General features: G+C 39.3%; 1 protein-coding gene and 1 long non-coding RNA gene across 2 annotated transcripts; both read right to left on the bottom strand.

Moving 5' to 3' along the window:
* Window positions 1–861: 861 nt before the first annotated feature.
* On the bottom strand, window positions 862–14,145 carry LOC146464539 (uncharacterized). The gene is made up of 2 exons (XR_014868459.1): window positions 13,658–14,145; window positions 862–1,349 (listed from the first exon to the last, which is right to left on the bottom strand). It is a non-coding gene; the product is annotated as an uncharacterized LOC146464539 (long non-coding RNA).
* On the bottom strand, window positions 1,659–5,232 carry LOC146464540 (failed axon connections homolog). The gene has a single exon (XM_085129564.1). It carries the CDS (start codon window positions 5,106–5,108, stop codon window positions 3,855–3,857), a length of 1,254 nt encoding a protein of 417 aa, XP_084985690.1. The 5' UTR covers window positions 5,109–5,232; the 3' UTR covers window positions 1,659–3,854.
* Window positions 14,146–17,521: the final 3,376 nt, after the last annotated feature.

Genomic DNA, 17,521 nt, shown 5'->3' on the forward strand with positions numbered 1-17,521 from the left:
AAAAAGCTTGTGTGCTCAGTGAGTTCGTGAACAAGCAAGGCTGGAGTTCACTTTTTTTTTAATATCCAAACCACAGTGCTTTCACATGTTGTTCTTATGCTACCTTTGCATATACATTTGAAGAGAACCAAGGTTTGTATCAAAACATAGTCAACTCCAGTAATAATTGCTTCCACTCAAAGGGCAGATCACCAAAAACAATTTTAAATTGGCTATTTGTGGTCTGGTTGGTTTAAAAGGTAGTCTTTCTAGGGTGGAAATGTATTCTGGTATTCCCAGGAGAGCACTCACCCATATATATCTGGCCCTAGTTGCTGAAAGAGCAGAAAACTTTATTGAGCGGATAAATCACTATCTAGCAGATAAAATGTATTGCTTGGAGAACATTTTACCCACTCATAATGATTTATCCACTGAATAGAGTTATCCACTCTTTGAACAACTGGCCTGGAGATGTACTACCCACATGGTATAGTTTTTCAATCGAAATTACATTACGGGGTTTGACTTGACACTGTCAAAGACTGGCCCATAGACAGCTGGTTTTCGTGCATTGGAAATATTTTCCAATCTTACCCCACATTTTCTACAGTCCAATCTTAAACCTCAAGCTTGTATCTGCAGTTGTTTTAAGCGGTGTCTTTTGGCAAATCAAGCCAGAAAGGAGATAGTGTATGAAATTATTGTCATCGGCAGGGTCAGGGATTTTCAGCGTGGGTGGCACACCCCAATACAAACATAGGTTGAATACTTCCAGATGGTATTTCAACAAGAACCCCTACAAACACTAAGTGAGATTCTCTCAGATGGCTTTAAGGAATGACCGAATTGTCCTTTCTTAAGATAGATGATATCCTATAATCTTGTAAAGACAACCCCTTTATTTCATTGCAGCTGAGATTATCACGCTTTCAGAGAACACCTTAACTAAGCTTAGGCTGTTGGATCAGTTGCTGTCCAACAAACCACAAACTCATGAAGTACTGCAAGACTCTAAGTGGTGTGGTGTGACCACAACCATATTTTTCTCCAAACAATTCAAAATTCAATATAGCACGAAATGAAGTCGAGGCTTCTGTAATTAGTGGGAAAGTCCCAAACTCCACTTTCTGAAATGCACAGAGACAACTAATACTAGAAACCAAAAAAGGTCAAGTACTTCACTTTAGCTGCACAGGGAGGAGGTTCCACTCCAAACAAAGGGGTTAAATGCAGATATTTAAAAATTGTCAACAACTAATCTAACAGAGAGATGATGAACAAATTATGCCAACTGCCAGCAGAATAAATCTTTTTTCTTTCACATCTCCAGAACATTCCAATTGACAGATCTCTTCACTTTACTTCAGCTAGGTAAATAAATGAAAAGAAAGGATTTTTTTTAATATTAAAATTGTTAATGCAAGAACACAAAAAAATAACAATACGCTTCTGCGCAGCATGTTGCAGAAAAGGTACAAAAAACCTTATGGATAATTAACTTGGTTTAAACATAGAAATTGCTGGAAACCTATTAACACAAAACCACTCAAAATAATGGCTATATCAGTTCTTTCAATTTCACGTGACTTGCAAATGTGAGGTGTCAAACCAATATTTCTCCCCAAACAGAGATCCCTTAGCAACCACTTTTGAAACCAAAACACAGAAAATAAGCATTAGGTGATTGCTCAGTTTTAATCTCATCTCTTAGATATAATTTAACAATACATTTACACAAAAAAAGTCCAGTGTCTAAGTACTCGCAAAACTTTTCAATTCCTCCAAAGCCCTCCTTGCCTTTTCTACTTCAACAAGTCTACCACCATTTACATCACACAATTGACAACAGTCTGCAGGAAAATGTTGCTACCAATTCCAGATTTCAAAGCTCTTTAATGACAACAGAGATTTGAAAAAATATATTTCGTGGAAGAAAAAAATTCCAACTAACAATAGCATCTGCATTGTGCATTGTTTTCTACGTGGCAGTAGTACTCAACATTAACCCGTGACAAAATACAACCCCAATATCATTAAAATGCTAAGTAATTTGGAAAGGTAGCAATTTTATGCAAATTAACTTCAGCATTGAATAAATGGTTTTCACTTAGTGATCAACAATACAAAATAATGAAAATAAATCTATATTTAGGTCTAGTTAGCTACCCCCCGACAAACTCCTTTTAATGGGCCATTCTCTTGCAAGGAATACATACAAATGGCTGGGACCAATGAACAGCAACACGTGTGCAGTAAAAAACTTATGTTAGGAAATGAAAATTTCAATTTATACTGGGAACTAAGGAAGCATGCAACTAATTAGGGTATCAAGGTGGGCAGAACTATCACCCATCAACAACAAACTATTTTTAAAGAACTGCACTTCGAAACTGATCAACTGTAATTGTATCTGAATATATAAATTTACACTACTTTTACTCGGAATTATTCTTGACTGATGTAAACATACACAGCTCTACATCTGCCTCTTGGACAACACACTTCACAATACGGCAGTCCATTCGTTAGAGGACAACAAGCTTCATGTATTACACCAAAATATATTCTACTCTAAATTCAAACAAGTCTTAAACACATTCTAATTAAGTAGCGGTTTGAAGGAAAAATAAAATATCACCTAGTAGTGCTTAGTTATTTCGAGCAAGTAAACCTTAAATTCTTATAATGAACTACAAAACAAGTGGAAAAACCTACAGCTGTACTTTATTGTAAACGTGCAAGAACTGAAAACAAAATTACTGAGATATTATGTTCTAATTAAGCTTATAGGATTAGAATATTTAGGGCAGACCAGGGTCCATTCATTTCACCTTGAGCGCTCGCACTAGGCAAATTTTCACAGTTTACAGACAACACGCGAAACAAGTAAATTAAAATTGTACGAGAAACAGTTTGTTTTGATCTTGCCCTGATTTTAGCAAATCTTGGAACAAGATCAAAACTCACTATAGTAAATATTTGCCGACTGCGGTGTAAATGTTAAGGACACGGCGCATTTATAAATTCAAGACATTGACAGAACAGAAAAAGGTTCGAATTCCTCGAGTTAACTGAATGAATATAAACGTTCGTGGCTATTGACACAATACTCTAAATCCTTATGCATGTCTGAAGCGAATTTTACTTATATAAATATCACTTATCTTAATCTATCGCTTCTTGCTTTTCCTAAACCAGCGAATTCTTTATTTCTCACCAAATATGATAGTTTATGGCTTCAACCACTCCGTTGTTTCGGCACTTCCCAAGAATTATTACACTTTTAAGTTTTTCGTAACAATCAAAAGATTATGATGAAAAATTAATGTCTTTTGTGCTGATGTAACCGAGAGCAGACCGATAGCTACTACTTAATTCGAAAACGCTCAGTCTCACTGCCCCACCTAAATTCGGAAAGCGACACACCTTCGAAAAATTACACCGATTTCGAGATTTCAAGCGAATTCCTTTCCCCATGGGGCTACCAAAGACCGAAATGAATAGCTTCTCTTTTATTTTCAACGGTCGGAAAGTAACAATAACACAGACTGAGAGTGAATAATACTCAAAAAGCATAAAGAACATAACTTTTCAATCGGCGATCGTGAGTCTAGCACGCACGTAATCCCCTCGCAACGGAGGCCACGTTTAAAAATTAAACGAACAAGACAGCACTCACACAGGCCTCCAATACCGATCTAAGTCACAACGGTCGCACATCTTGCAAAACAAGCAAGAAAAACAATATTACAATGTAAAGGAACCTATGTCCTGGATTGAACGTCTAACAGTAATTCATTAGTATTCGGCTAAGTTATAGAAGCGTTTGTTTGCTCAAAGTTCACAGAAAACGAATTTAAAAAGCTTACAGTTTATTCCTGGGCTGCTTCGGCTGCTGCTTCCTCGCTTGCTTCGCCATTTACCACTGGGGTTTCTTCCTCTTTCTTTTCTTCCGATTCTTTGACCTCCTCCTTTGCGGCCTCCTCCGCCTGTTCCTTTGGTTCTTCATCCGTTGCTGCTGCTGGCTCACTCTCCCCACCTTCAGCGGTGGCGCCTTCTTCAGCTTCCTTATTTTCTTCCTCTCCTTCTTTTTTCTCCTCTGCCTCTTTCTCGCCGCTAGCTTCACCCTCTTTCGTTTCTGCTGCCGGCTCAGTGGACTTCGTTCGCTTCTTCTTTTTCACACTTAGCCTTGATTTTGGCCGCGTCTCCTCGACTTGCTCTTCAGAACACAGCTCATTCCAATCGAGCCAGTAGTTCTCTTTCACGCGCTTGCAGAAATCTACGAGGTTTGTCAGCTCTTCGCGGGTTACTTTGGCCAGGGGCGAGTTCTCAGCCGTGTGCAAAAGGCATGACAGAAGACCAAACATCGTGCAATCGATAGTTGTAGGCTCCGAGCCACCCATGAAGAACTCTTTGTCGCCTAAGAAGGCAGACATTGCTCGCAGATCTTTCTCACCGATCGCGTATATTTCTTCTTTGTTGTGCCTGCCAATTTCATGAGCTTCTAGACACTTTACACATTTGCCTTGATCGAGCTTCGGTCGAACATTCTTTCTCACAACATCCAAACCCTTGAAGTACTTCTTGGTTTCAGCGAAGTTATCGACCCAGCGATAGTACATCAAACTCCAGAACGTGTTCTCCTCGGCCATGCACTGGAAAGCTCGGGAACAAGCTTTATCCTTGTCATTTAGATTAGCTTCGGGGTCAATTCCGAACTTGGAATTTAGGTAGCCTACAAGGTTGTGCTTCTTTGTCTCGCCTTGGTACTCGAGGTAAGGTAACTTCTGATCGGTGCCACTTTTGTAAACGTTTTCATAAGGGATCTTGTTCACTCGGCAATAGGTTTCAATCTTAATGCAGGCGGGCAGCGGTGAAGGGATGAAATTCCACGGTGGATGTTGATAAAGCATAACCTTCGGCGTTACAGGGCCGTTCTCTTCTTTTTTCTCCTCTTCGGTGACCGCGTTTGCTTCGGGCTCGGCTGCCTTGTTTTCATCGGCCGCTTGATCATCTTGCTTCTCGTCAACATGATTTTCGTCGGGTTTAGCATCCTCTTCCACTTTCGTTTCGACTGGATCTGCAGTTGCATCGATAACTGGCGGGGATTCGACTTCTGTCGCCATCTTTACGCTAAGAAATCAAGAAACTCGTGCTCAACGATCAAACCTTCGATCTGTTACAACGCCTTTCTCTCACGAACGAAGGCCAAGCCCAACAATGACCTTTAGCTTGCTTGAGCACCACGCGTTATTAGCACGTTTCAAGTTTATAAATTGACGGTATTGTCAAAATCCGGCCAATAGTAAGACGGCTTACAATTCATGGACCAATCACGTGCACTGTTGCTGAGGCAGACAAAGTTATGGGTGTGAGACAGAGCAATAAAAATGCCGAACTAGGGAGGTGCTGGGAAAGACATATTGAACAAAACAATAGCAAAACGTCCTTTGCATTTCAAAAGTGTCAAATCGCAAACAAAAAACAGAATTTCCGTTTGACAACTCAATAAAAGCGTGCAAATGTTCGGCGTGTGCAGCCCTCGAAACGGAGAAACTATACACTCCGAGTGTACTTTTAATTCTCGATCTCGGCGTGATATATTTGCGACGTGACGGTGGTATACAATTTTATCAGGGATGATTTGTATTGATTGGGTAGAGGATCGAGTAAATTAGTCTTACTGTAAATCGTGATCAATTACGCACAACACTAACACATCACCGTAAAACGAAAGCCGCTACAATAACTGAAATAACGGCCAAAGAACCATAGCTTGTATACCACTAGAATAATTATTTTGCTTGTCGATACGAGGCAGGGGGGTAAACATTTTAATTTTCTGCTCGTTCACATGCCACAAATTGTATTTTCTCCGATGCGTGGACCTAGACGAAGTACAAACATTCCCCTCAAGACAATGGAATTATGACGTAACGTGAGGTCGGGAATGAGCAACAACTCGCAATGTGTCCTTTGTAGCAAAGTTCCGTTTGAACAATAAGTCCAAAATTCTTCCGTTCACAGACTCGGCGTAAAAACAAAATGTGCATATATTAATTTTAGAATCCAAATCTTGTTGAAATATCGTTGACAAATATTTAGCAGCAACGATGTGACTGAGGAATTTAAACTATAGTTTGCGCCATTTTTTTCGGTTTGGGAAGCTGCTCTTATGTTCACGCACCCCAAAAAATATTTATTTTCTCCTCTGTTCTGTTTAGGGCCTTCACATTATGTTAATGCGAACTCAAGTTAATTTGTTAATTCCTCTTAAAATGAAAAACCTAAGCGCGCGCGCTTTACCGTTTACAGGCACGTCTGCAGAAGATCATAAGAAACTATACCGGTCACGGACAGTCACTTCAGCGCTACACTGCTGCATGCTGTTAAAAATAAACTTCCGAACGTTACACAAGGTTCCGTGCGCAATTGGCGTCTCTAATTGTGCTTTCTATTTGTTTTCTAAAGTGCAGACAGCAAGGAAGCAAATCAGAACCAACTTAAATCAGCTAAATTTAAAATTTCGCTTTCTTTTTGTGATGGTTTTGTATGTAATTAAATTTGCTTTGTTAATAATGTGAGCTCAGGCGAGGTTAAAGGTCGTGGAAAACCGGTTTAAAATTGGGGCCATTTCAGGAATTTGCGACAACTTGAAATAAATGTTGTGAAATTTACCAATTTTGTTTTCTTTTAGATCCCTGCCGGCCTGATCGTGATATATTCACGCCTTTTCACGTCAAAATATTTTTAATGCGAGGTCATTTCAACACCTATTTGTACAGAACATCGAATAAAACGGCCAAATCTGTTCTCGTCTTTCAGAGACTTTCAGCTCATGTGCGCCTCATGTGGAAATGCGATGGATTGATTACTTTTCGTTGGCTTGCATCTGACATCTGATTTATAATTGTACCGTGTTGAAAGTTCACTTGTTCGGCTTATGCATCATCTAGTATGGTATGTCGGGTATTTTCGTGACATATTTTTCGGTCAATTTCATCACGTGCCAAAGATCTTTTTCGTGCCACGAAAGTTCGCTTGTACACCGCGTGAAATCGAAAGCATGTGATTGCGAAATGTCCATTTCATCATTAATCACGTCATTACAGGAAGTTCATCACGACTGGCGAAAATAAATCTCTTCTTGCAACGAGAGCAATGCAGGGTATTTTGGCTGCGTATAAAGGTAAAGCTAATATCGGATGATCAAAATCATCAAAACAAAATATTTTTGTTCCAGCAAAAACAACTTTATTTGAACTAAAGAAATAATACTCCTGTATATGACATTTAGTGATTATTAGCAGGGATACAAGTCTGTCATGACAGGAAGTGTAAAGAAAGGAAGAGAATCGCTTACATTTACAGAGTGCCCTAAATAAAGCATTTTTTTACATTGTTATGTTAACCGCAAATCTTGTTATTTGATGGATCGCGATTTTCATTATTTTCCAGTCAACCCTCGTAACTTCCTAAGCTGGGCATGTACTTTGTCCTGTCTGTTTTATTTTAAAAATGTCTTCGTGCGGACACGTAGCATGGGGTGAGGTCACACTGCACTGGGCTACGCTCAAAGTGTAATCAAGCTCGAATTTCGCGATTCATCCGTAACCTTGCATGTTGAATTTCGGCTAATTTGTTTTGAAATTTCGATATCCGCCTGGTGCAGTACAAGGTTTTACGCTCGGTCTCTCTTTTCCTAACAAAATTTCCCTAAATCTTGACTTCTCTGCTCCTCAGTTTTAATAGAGGGAACCATCCTCTCCAAAGAAACAGGAAATGTTTAGTCTTTTCTCACGCCTTTACCGCCCTTTCATGACCATTTCTGTGTCATCGCGCATTAGCCCTCCAGCTATGCGGGTTAAAAAAATAAAAGAACAACAATGGTGTAAGATTGGTCTTGCGGTCGGCGAGAAATCGCATTTATTTAAAATCCAAATATTTTTGTGGTATTTGGATTTCGTTACACGTCCCACGCGGTTGGTCACGTTAGCTCACGAGTGTAAGAATCGATTGAGCTCGTATTGCACCTTTTCTCAAAGTTTTCATGCTCTTAAAATATGTTTTCCAAGGAGAGATTTTACAGGATTCTTTCCTGATGTTCAGTAATGTATAATGAACCCGTTTAGGGTTGCCAGGCGCACGGGTACTGGAAGGCACGCGGGATGCCCTCGAGGACGCCCGCAAGTACGCCCGCAGTTCTTACCGGGTGCTCGGCAATAAATGACTCAAAGTAAATATAGATTACTATGTTTAGATATCCGAACAGTAGTCTGATATCCTGGTTTCAATGTAAGCAATTTCGAAAATGTTTACCCCTTGTCCGGAAATTGAGATAAAACGCAAATTCCTAACTGAAAAAGCATTTAACTGGATATTATAAATTTAGGAAAACGAAAGTATACGTAATTGCAGCAAACAGATAGAAGGTTGAGTTAATTCTTGTGCTGTTGCAGCTTGTATAAGCCAAGCGAGTAAACACAAGTTAATACTCTAATCAGTAAATTCAAGAAAATACTGCTATACTCCGATCGTTCATTATAGCACTCCTTTAAAATGAATGTGGCAAATTTTTGGTATTTCGAAATTTTGACCCCAGGAAACTGTCAACTAACCAATTGACAAATGTCTTCATTTTTGCGGGACAGCAAAGAGATTATAAAAAAGTCTTTTTCGGTGAGTCATTAGCCAAGTATATCTGAATAACAGCATGCTACTTCAATTTAGAGGTAGACGATCACAACCGTTAAAAGGTCAATGTAACAACTGGTTGATTTAATTTGTGAGGAGAAATAGTGTCTACAAAATTATCTGAGCGGGTAAGTTTGTTAACAAACTCTAAAACCACCGATGTCAAAAAATGGACTGCACGTCTACGTCGAGAACTTTGTGTTATGTGAAATATTTTCTTAACAACAGTTATCAGAAAATATTTGTTATCTGCTACAAGCAGCTCTTCTGCTTCTAATGGTGCACTTTAATCCTATTCGAAAGTCGAACTTAAAAATGTGTGGAATGAAAACATTTCACCTGCCCTGAGTGTTGTCATCCTCGAGCTTCCTTCGAAGACCTCAAATACGGTGAATCTTCATCTTCTTCACCAAGAGTCAAGAAATATATGAACTTATCCTTGAACAAGGCAAATGTCATTACGATGAAAATGACCAAAACTTAAATGCTTTTACATTTTTTGTTTGGTGCCCGAGGGTTTTTTGGTGCCCGAGGGCAAAAGAACGTATCATCAAGGATAAAAGATGTATCAGGCCAAATATTTGCCCAACAAATTACTGCTTATAAAGAATAAGTTTAAGAAGTGGCGTTTTCAATTAACAATAATATCAAACAAATAATAAAAAGCCAGCAGTGATTTGTGATTTGTATGCAAATGTATTTTCATTTAAAAGACAAAAGCTAAGCATGCCATGTGCGCAGCACGTGTCACGCAGGTGGTCCACGTGGCCACGGTACGCCTCCCTCCGGCGAAGAGAAAGCGCGGGAAAGTGTGGCCTGCGAAAAGAAACTATTGTCCTAAATGTTTTGTGAAGAAAGCCAAAAAAGTGAACGAAAACATTTCAGTATTTGAAGTAAGGAACAAGGAAGATTTTAAAGCCGTATTACCGCAGCAGAGGAGAACCGAAAAACTGGACGTATCAGTATGTAAAAACAATGGCGGCGTTCTGGGATGGGCTAGCTGTGATACAATTACAAATTCCGCACATTTTGAAGTTTTCCGAGACGAAAAGCGCCGAGCGAAGAGATCGAAAAAAGAGAACGTTTACTGCAGAAACCTAAACTCAAATGAATTATCTCAATCTGTCGACATTGCTGTCTTCTTAATCGTCACAATCCCTTTTAGTTCCACGTTACGGTAATTGTCACAATAAGCTGGGTTCAGTTACAACTGTAACCAGCTCAAAAATGAAATATTAAAACAATGATAAAAAGAAATCAAAGAACCCCAATGTAACGAGAACTCAAAAGTTCATATGGTTTAAAGTTTCATCACTGACAAACTGCAACTAAAAGCCAAACTTTTTCAGTTTGAATCAACAACTTTGACTGTCAGAAGCTGAAAGATTTTTGCATAAATTAGCTTGGAATAACACTGTTTTGCGGCAGGTACTGCTCGACCCTGGGGTAAATTCAAAAACCACGTGTGGCAAAAAACAGTTGTTGCATTACTTTTGCATTAAGCCCTTTGCCCTTTTCTACGATTCGAGAATAGTAAAACTGCTTCAACTAACAGACTTAATAGCTCAACAAAGCGGAACAATTTTTTCGAATATTTCTGTCCGCGCTTTTGAAATAACACAATAAAACACAAGCGCGTGCTGGTCTGTGACGGGTTGCCATTGAAACAATCAGGCTTGTGGCTCACTCTATTGAAAATCTCTTTAGCATGATATTATTTCCCGAGGGCTTATCCACCTGCTGTATAAAACACTTTGATCGTGTTGTGCCCGCATGATGTCCTACTGTGACTTAATTAACCCGCGGTCTTGTATATCGAGCTAAAGCTTAATGTTACCGCGTTCAATTGCTTAAACAAATCAAAACAAAGCTTGTTAAATTGAGTGTTTTCCATTCCTGGCATGACCGGCGAAACCCAGCCTATGATATGCAGGCATAATAGTTTTTGCATTCTGCTTTTATCGCAGTGTGAAGCATGCATGATTTTTTTTACTGATCTTTGCTCCTCCGCAATTGGCATAATGGCCTTTTACCTGCATATCCCCCAAGAAGAATTTTCGAAGCGAATGAAGTCAATATGTTGATGGTCTACTCTGTCTACAACGTGCCGGAGAGAGAGCTAAAGGACTACACGCCTTAAACTTTTTAGAAATGTGCGCTGAGTTATGAAAACGGCGGCTCGATTGAAATGTTACTTATGTGACCGATAACAGATCGAATGAAATAAAACAATCAGTAAGATATCTGGTATTTTGAAAATGACTTTATCTGCAGATCTTTTATTCAACTCATAAAGCCGAGTAATGCGTCAAAAATCTGTACTATATGATGTTATACTGTCATTGTACTATATTATAATTTTGCGACTGGGTCATTGCCAATAAGCAGAATGATGAGAGAGAACCAACCTGTTTCAAATGGTTTTGTTTGGAATGTGCATACTGAGCCGAGTCAGTAACTTAAGCACTTTTTAACAGGAAACATTTTGAAACTGTGTATATATAATGTTGCTTAAATTTCAGTTAGTTGTGACTTATCGACAACAGACAGGATAGATTTTATAGCGAACTATACTGACCCAATTGTTTAAAATGAGTAAATAACTTCAGAGTAACCTCTTTCATTAAGCAGTCTTCCCGACGAACCACTGGCCAGTCAAAACGATATTTGTTAAAAACACTTTATGTTTTTTTTACCTCCAACAGCAACAACTAAAACACACTTTGCCGCCATTACACAACATAAAAATAAAATATTCCTTCACTGAGGTCCCTGCTAAACGTTCCAACATCGTTGTCAAACACATTCAGTGTTTCTGGTACGACAATGCTAGACCTTCTGCCAAACAGAGTATATATCAAGCCAACTGCGAGCTGGTCATTTTGTGAGTTCGTAATGAACCCGTGGAGAATGAATAAATTACAACGAATGTATGAAAGGTCATACATGTTTGATGAAGGTTTTGAAAGAACATGAGAGCTTAACAATAAGGATATTTCGACGAAACGTAAGGTATTGGCTAAATTCGTAGAAATACTGAAGCATCTTCAGATGAGCCAGGCTATTTTCAGTTTAATAGAGAGACCCTGGTTATGAGAAAGCGTACGTGCACTCTGATTGGCTGATATCCAACGAGTAGAAGTCGCGCGAAACAGAGAGCGAAAACTGTTCCTTTTTGATGGAAAAGTTTCTTTTTGTAATATGAATTACGGACATTTGTCAGTCAAGAACCGGGCGTAAAAGCTACGATTGGAACCACATCCGTACGTACATCTCGGTATCGTCTGGATTGAGAAATTTACTGATTGAGAACATTGAGAAAATTTGCGTTTGACGTCTGCATGAGAACATTAGAGAGATACAGAATCGTGGCAAAAGGCAAATGTGAGATTCACGTTTATGTTTTCTTGATAAAATGAGTACATAGATGAGAATAGTGCAAAATAATTCTGGCCTTTGATGCTAACCAGCAACTACACAATTTTACTGAGAAACTAAAACCAGCGAGCGGCAAATATAGGATAATCACGGTCACGTGGTCATTGCTGTCGTTTGCTGTTTGGCGTTAGCTTAACAAATCTCTCTATTCTCAGCGCTGTTGAACTCACTTATTTCTGAACTGTAAACTCAGTCCCGGTAGTATGTGGATAAGTTAATTCTCTTGCAGCGTCTATTTGGTTGTTCGCCAACGATGACGTGACGAGGAGGGAGTCTAGTGTAGTCGTTGTTTTTACTTCCTGGCAGTTTATTGACGAATGAATAAAATTTATTTTTCCAGAAAAATCGTTCACTGAAACTCTCGGCTATTTTTCAATTAAAATCTGCTATCGAGCTAGATTTTTTAGCGCGCTTTTGTACTCTTTCTTTTATCTGTCGTTGCTGCTATTACCTGTTTTTTCAGTTTGTGGGCAAGTTGTTTGTCACATGCGGCCTGAGAGCTAGCGCGCTAGAAATGAGTGTCTTCTTGGCCCGCTGGACACACAGTGACAATTGCGCGCAACTTGTGTGTAACAGATAAAGCGACTCAATGTAATCCAAAGCCTGAATAAACTGGCAAAAATGTATGATAGCGGAAAACCAGTCTGATAATCACACGCGTAATAAGCACTACACTTAACTTTGTGGCCAAAAAGTCTCACAGAGTGCAGGTTCAATTCTTATCTGATAAAGCTTAAACAATAAAGGTCGCCACTGAAATGCAACGTTCAGAGAAGGCTTAAATCAGCACCATGTGGAGTGTTCACACTTGCAACTGTTGCACCAGAATAACTTTAAGGAGCCAATTACATGAGGAATTTTGTCGTGATCAATTCGGCTAGCCTGGTAAACGCGATTACCTGGAAAAATAGACCGCTTAGCCGGGTCGCCTGCTGGGTCATATGGCGCAACGTTTCGTTGATTTTTGCTGTGTTTATCTCGGCCCGGTTCAACCCATGCGGAAGAAACTTCTTATGCATGTCTGGGCGCATCCAACATTATCGCCATGAGGCGCAATGCTGGAGCGTGCAGTTGACTCAGTGCTGAACACTACGGGAACAAAGAAAGATTCGTTTTTTTTCTCGGTTCGCCAGTCGGTCAGTTAGTTAGTTTATAGTTTGTTGCTGTTAGTTTAGTTGTCTCAGTGCCTTTATACATAACGTGCATATTGGACTTGCACCAGTATGTCCACTCTCTGCTATATTGAATGGTCAATCATTGACTTAACTTCTGATGATCCAATTCCTAATGTTCGAACTTTATTCCTATCGTCTGGCATAACTGCGAAAAATATAATCGTGCTTTTATCTCCTTGACTACAGTCTCCAATCTGCCAGATTACGTAATTGTGTACATACGGTACATGAAAACAACCGGCTGAACAATACTACACTAGCTAACGAAAGCTATCGTATAATTCGGAAATCACGCCGAATCGAGGTGGAAATTTAAGTCTTAAATTTATAGCACAATAACTAAAAAACATGGCTCTCTAAAAACTAACCTTAATTCGTTGCAGAAATTGTCCAAAAGGAATAATTGCTTCTGGTAGTTTCAATATTGATCACCGTCACTGATGAGATGAGAAATCCTTCGACGATAAACTTCAGAACTCATCCTGCTCGCGGGTCATCAACACATAACCTTGTTCCGCCAAATTTATAATCATGATTTGCTGGGCTTCAGCAGAGAAAAACTATCCCCTTAAGATGCATTTATCCCTTTGATTTTGCCCTCGAACAACTTGATCAAAATAGTTGACAAAACTTGATCGTCTATATAGCGTGGACTTTGGATCCAAAATATCACGCTCTCGGATCACGCCACGTTCTGATTGATTCCGATTGTCGTGACGTCATTCAGCCCGTTTTTCAATTTCTTTCAAGACAGATGTATGGTAAAGCCCCAGATAAACGATCAAACAGTTTCGTCCAGCATCGTTTTTTGCCACACAGAGGTTTCGGTGGCCAAACAGACGATGCTTGACCCTTGTTTACCAAACATCGGACGAAGTGAGCCCGCATAATGTTTTTTGCGCATTACCGCTGAAATTATGACGTGACAAGCTTTTTGGTTTGTAACGCAAGATAACGCAAATTCAGTAACGCAAAATGTTGGATGAAAATGTTTGGATCCAGACCAAACATGGAAAACCCGGCATTTTAATGCAAAGTTGAGAGAGAGGCTTTTAAACAGTAAAAGTCGTCCTTCCGACACGATGTTGGACAAAATATTAAATGTTGATTTATATTTCTACTATCAGTAGGTCTACTGTCAGTACTATACAAATTTTTGAAGAGTTTCTTTTAGAATCGTTTCTAGTGTGGATGTGTAAAAAACCCGTCGTTTTGAAAAGGTATTTATGTGTGGACAGGTGAAAACAGAGACTTCTGAAATTTCGATCCTTTCAGTGTATCTGGATGATAGGCGAAAATACATTTTTTTTAACATTTTCATCAATCTTATCGGTTGTCTACTTATCTTTTACCGTCTGGAGACCAGTTGGCATGTTGGCGTGTTTTCGGGCTTTTCTGATAACTTATCTTATCTGGAACCCTCCCAGTGAAAATAAAATAAAATAAATAAATTATAACCTTTAGTTACCCTCCGCAGTGTTTAAAGTACAAGATGCTAGTTAGGCCAGGCTCTGAAGTTGATATGAACGAAAACATGTTCAGAAAACACGAGAAATTTAGGCGAATCGTTTAACTGTAATTCATATGTATATTGATAGTCCGTTACACTGAATTGTTCAGTAATAATGCTGAGTTTATATAGTTCCTTGTTATACTTGGACTGCAGACAGACCCAAATCTATTAAGTAACTGATAACAAGCTAAGGATTTCCTTCCGTCAGCCACACCTTCTTGAGACTGATGTCTCCTCGAGTAGGTCAGCTCGACCAACTATAACAAGATTAACCGTATAAGTGAAGTTTAAGAAGCAGTTAAAAACTGAGAATAAAGAAGAGTTCGCTGTTAAAGGAAGTACGTTGTCCTGGTACTTTTACACTCACACCAAGCAATTGCATAAGAATTTGCAAATTACTAAACTCCGGTTGCGCCAAGTTTTCAAGTTCTGTCCACCAGCCCTGGGTCGATGAGTATATCAGTTTCTCGCACAGATTCAAACTCTATTCATGCTCGGTTTGTGTATGAAGAATAGTATAACAGTTGTTTACGTGTAATTTATTAATGGGGCTTTGTGGAATTCTTTCCAAAACGTGACTAGTTTTAGCAGTAGCCATCAGAATCGATCATCACTCCTGGTTTTAACCATCTAGTTTCCACCCGACGCCAGATCACGCCAGGGCCGTGAATATGTTTTCGGCGACATGTTTGCAATCTCGTGTGAGTGACACTCAAACGTCGGTTAAGTTGCTCCTTGATAAGTCAAAAACTGGTGAAACATTTGTTCAGCACTGAAGGAAAACTTGGCAAAGAAAGCTTGTCGGAGAAGCTTATCTTGTTCGTATGAACAAACAGAAATGTTTTTGACAAGCTCTTACAGGACTTACGTTTTATTTTCTCGTGTCACTGATACGACAAAATCGGTTGACAATATTTTCCTTAAGAAGCCTCCTTATTTGGTTTATCAACAGAGTTGATAACTAAAGATAAATTGGCCACCATAAAAAGGTTTCAAGCGTTAGACCTCAGTTCATTAGACAAAGGGCTGACGTTCGAAACGCCAGCGCTCGAATCTTTTTATTCTTTTTATTCCATTTCTACTCCGCACGGACGGCTGCACCACAGTTTCTTTAGAACCTAACCCTCTGTCCTTCTCTTCAAAAACTGGCAAAACCTTGTTTACCAAGGAAGACTTGTCATGGAAAACTTGTCACTTGAGTAGCGCAACTTGCTCGTGTGATCTTGAACGGTAGACTAGTGTCTTTGACAAGCCAGTTTTTATCTGACACTGTTTCATGTGCGACAAAATTCCTTGATAACTGCCGGAGTCTTCCTGTACAATTAGTGGTGGCGTGCCAGTTTTTGAACAAGTTGGAGCTGACTTGTCAATTAAGGAAAACTTGTTCGTAAAACCAGTCACTGATTGCAATGACCAAATAAAACTTGTCAAGGAAATGGGAAGCCGCCAAATAATTCGTCAAGGAAGACTCGTCAAGTCGGAACGCCGGAAAACATCACATGTTCATCCGTTTAGCCGAAAGAGTAAAAATGTTAAAAACAACTTGTCAAGGAAAACTTGTCAGTCGAGGTCAGTCGTTTACGATATAACTTGTGACGATCACGGAAAATTTCTTCAACCTTTTCACACGAACAAGGAAAAATTGATAAAAAAAAACCTGTCAAGAAATTTGCTCCCGTGGTGCCAGCCTAATTTGTGTATGGGGCTGCGCCAAAATCAGTTGCCGAATCATCGATCACCTGCTGTCTCCTAGTAACTTCGGCTGCATTACGAATATTACTCAGCAGAGGTTTGACCTCTCTCACCCCCTTCCAATTCCAAAACAAAGCGGCTTCATAAAACTGAATTGACGCGTTCTTGCGGATCAAGACGACACGCCCCGTCTGAAGGAGGCATTATATACGACTCAAGATAATTTATACTCGCTCCATTTAAAACGTATTCTTTTAGTTAATCGAAATTGAAAATAAAACATGAAACGCGGTCCGCCGTTTAGCATTTAAACAAAACAAAGCACGGGACTCAATTGCGATATATTCAACGAAATAATTGCCCTATCTACTCTTCTATCTACTGGACTAATCGCGTTTATCTTTCCAGCGTTTTTTTAGGTAATGCAGATATGGAATAGACAAAAAAAGGTCGGTTTAGCATTTAGATGAAACAAAGAAGGACTCAACTGCGATACTGATTCAACGAACTAATTTCGCTTTCTGCTCTTGTGTCTATTGAACCATAATCGCGTCTATCTTTCAGCGTTTTGAAAGTGAATATATGAAAATTCATACAATTTCGAACACAGATTTGCAATGCCTGATGCGAAAAGGCGAGACGTAAAATCACTTACTGAGGAGTTAGTTTGTGGCAACTGTTGGCGTTTGCCAGTTAAGCTCAATACATTGCATGCAAACATGCACGAATATTAAGATCAGGGAGGCCTCTTTAAAACTAATAGCTATTTGCATCACAAAGACGGTATTAAAAGCTTACCAGCTAATCGCTTTTGTGAATAGGACTGTCTGCTCTGCTTAAACACCGTTAGAACGTTAATTAAAATTTTACTGTTACTTTTTAAGGTCGAGGACCCTGTATACTGCAAGTATAGGTGGAGATTAATAATTTAAGAAATCGCCTTATGGCTCGTGTTAGCCGATTGAACTACCTTCCAATTCAGTGTTAATCGACTCTACCGGTGTTCTCTATATCTCCAGAATACCCC

This window comes from Pavona decussata, unplaced genomic scaffold (assembly GCF_977016875.1).
Source record: "Pavona decussata unplaced genomic scaffold, jaPavDecu1.1 SCAFFOLD_161, whole genome shotgun sequence".
NCBI lineage: Eukaryota > Metazoa > Cnidaria > Anthozoa > Scleractinia > Agariciidae > Pavona > Pavona decussata.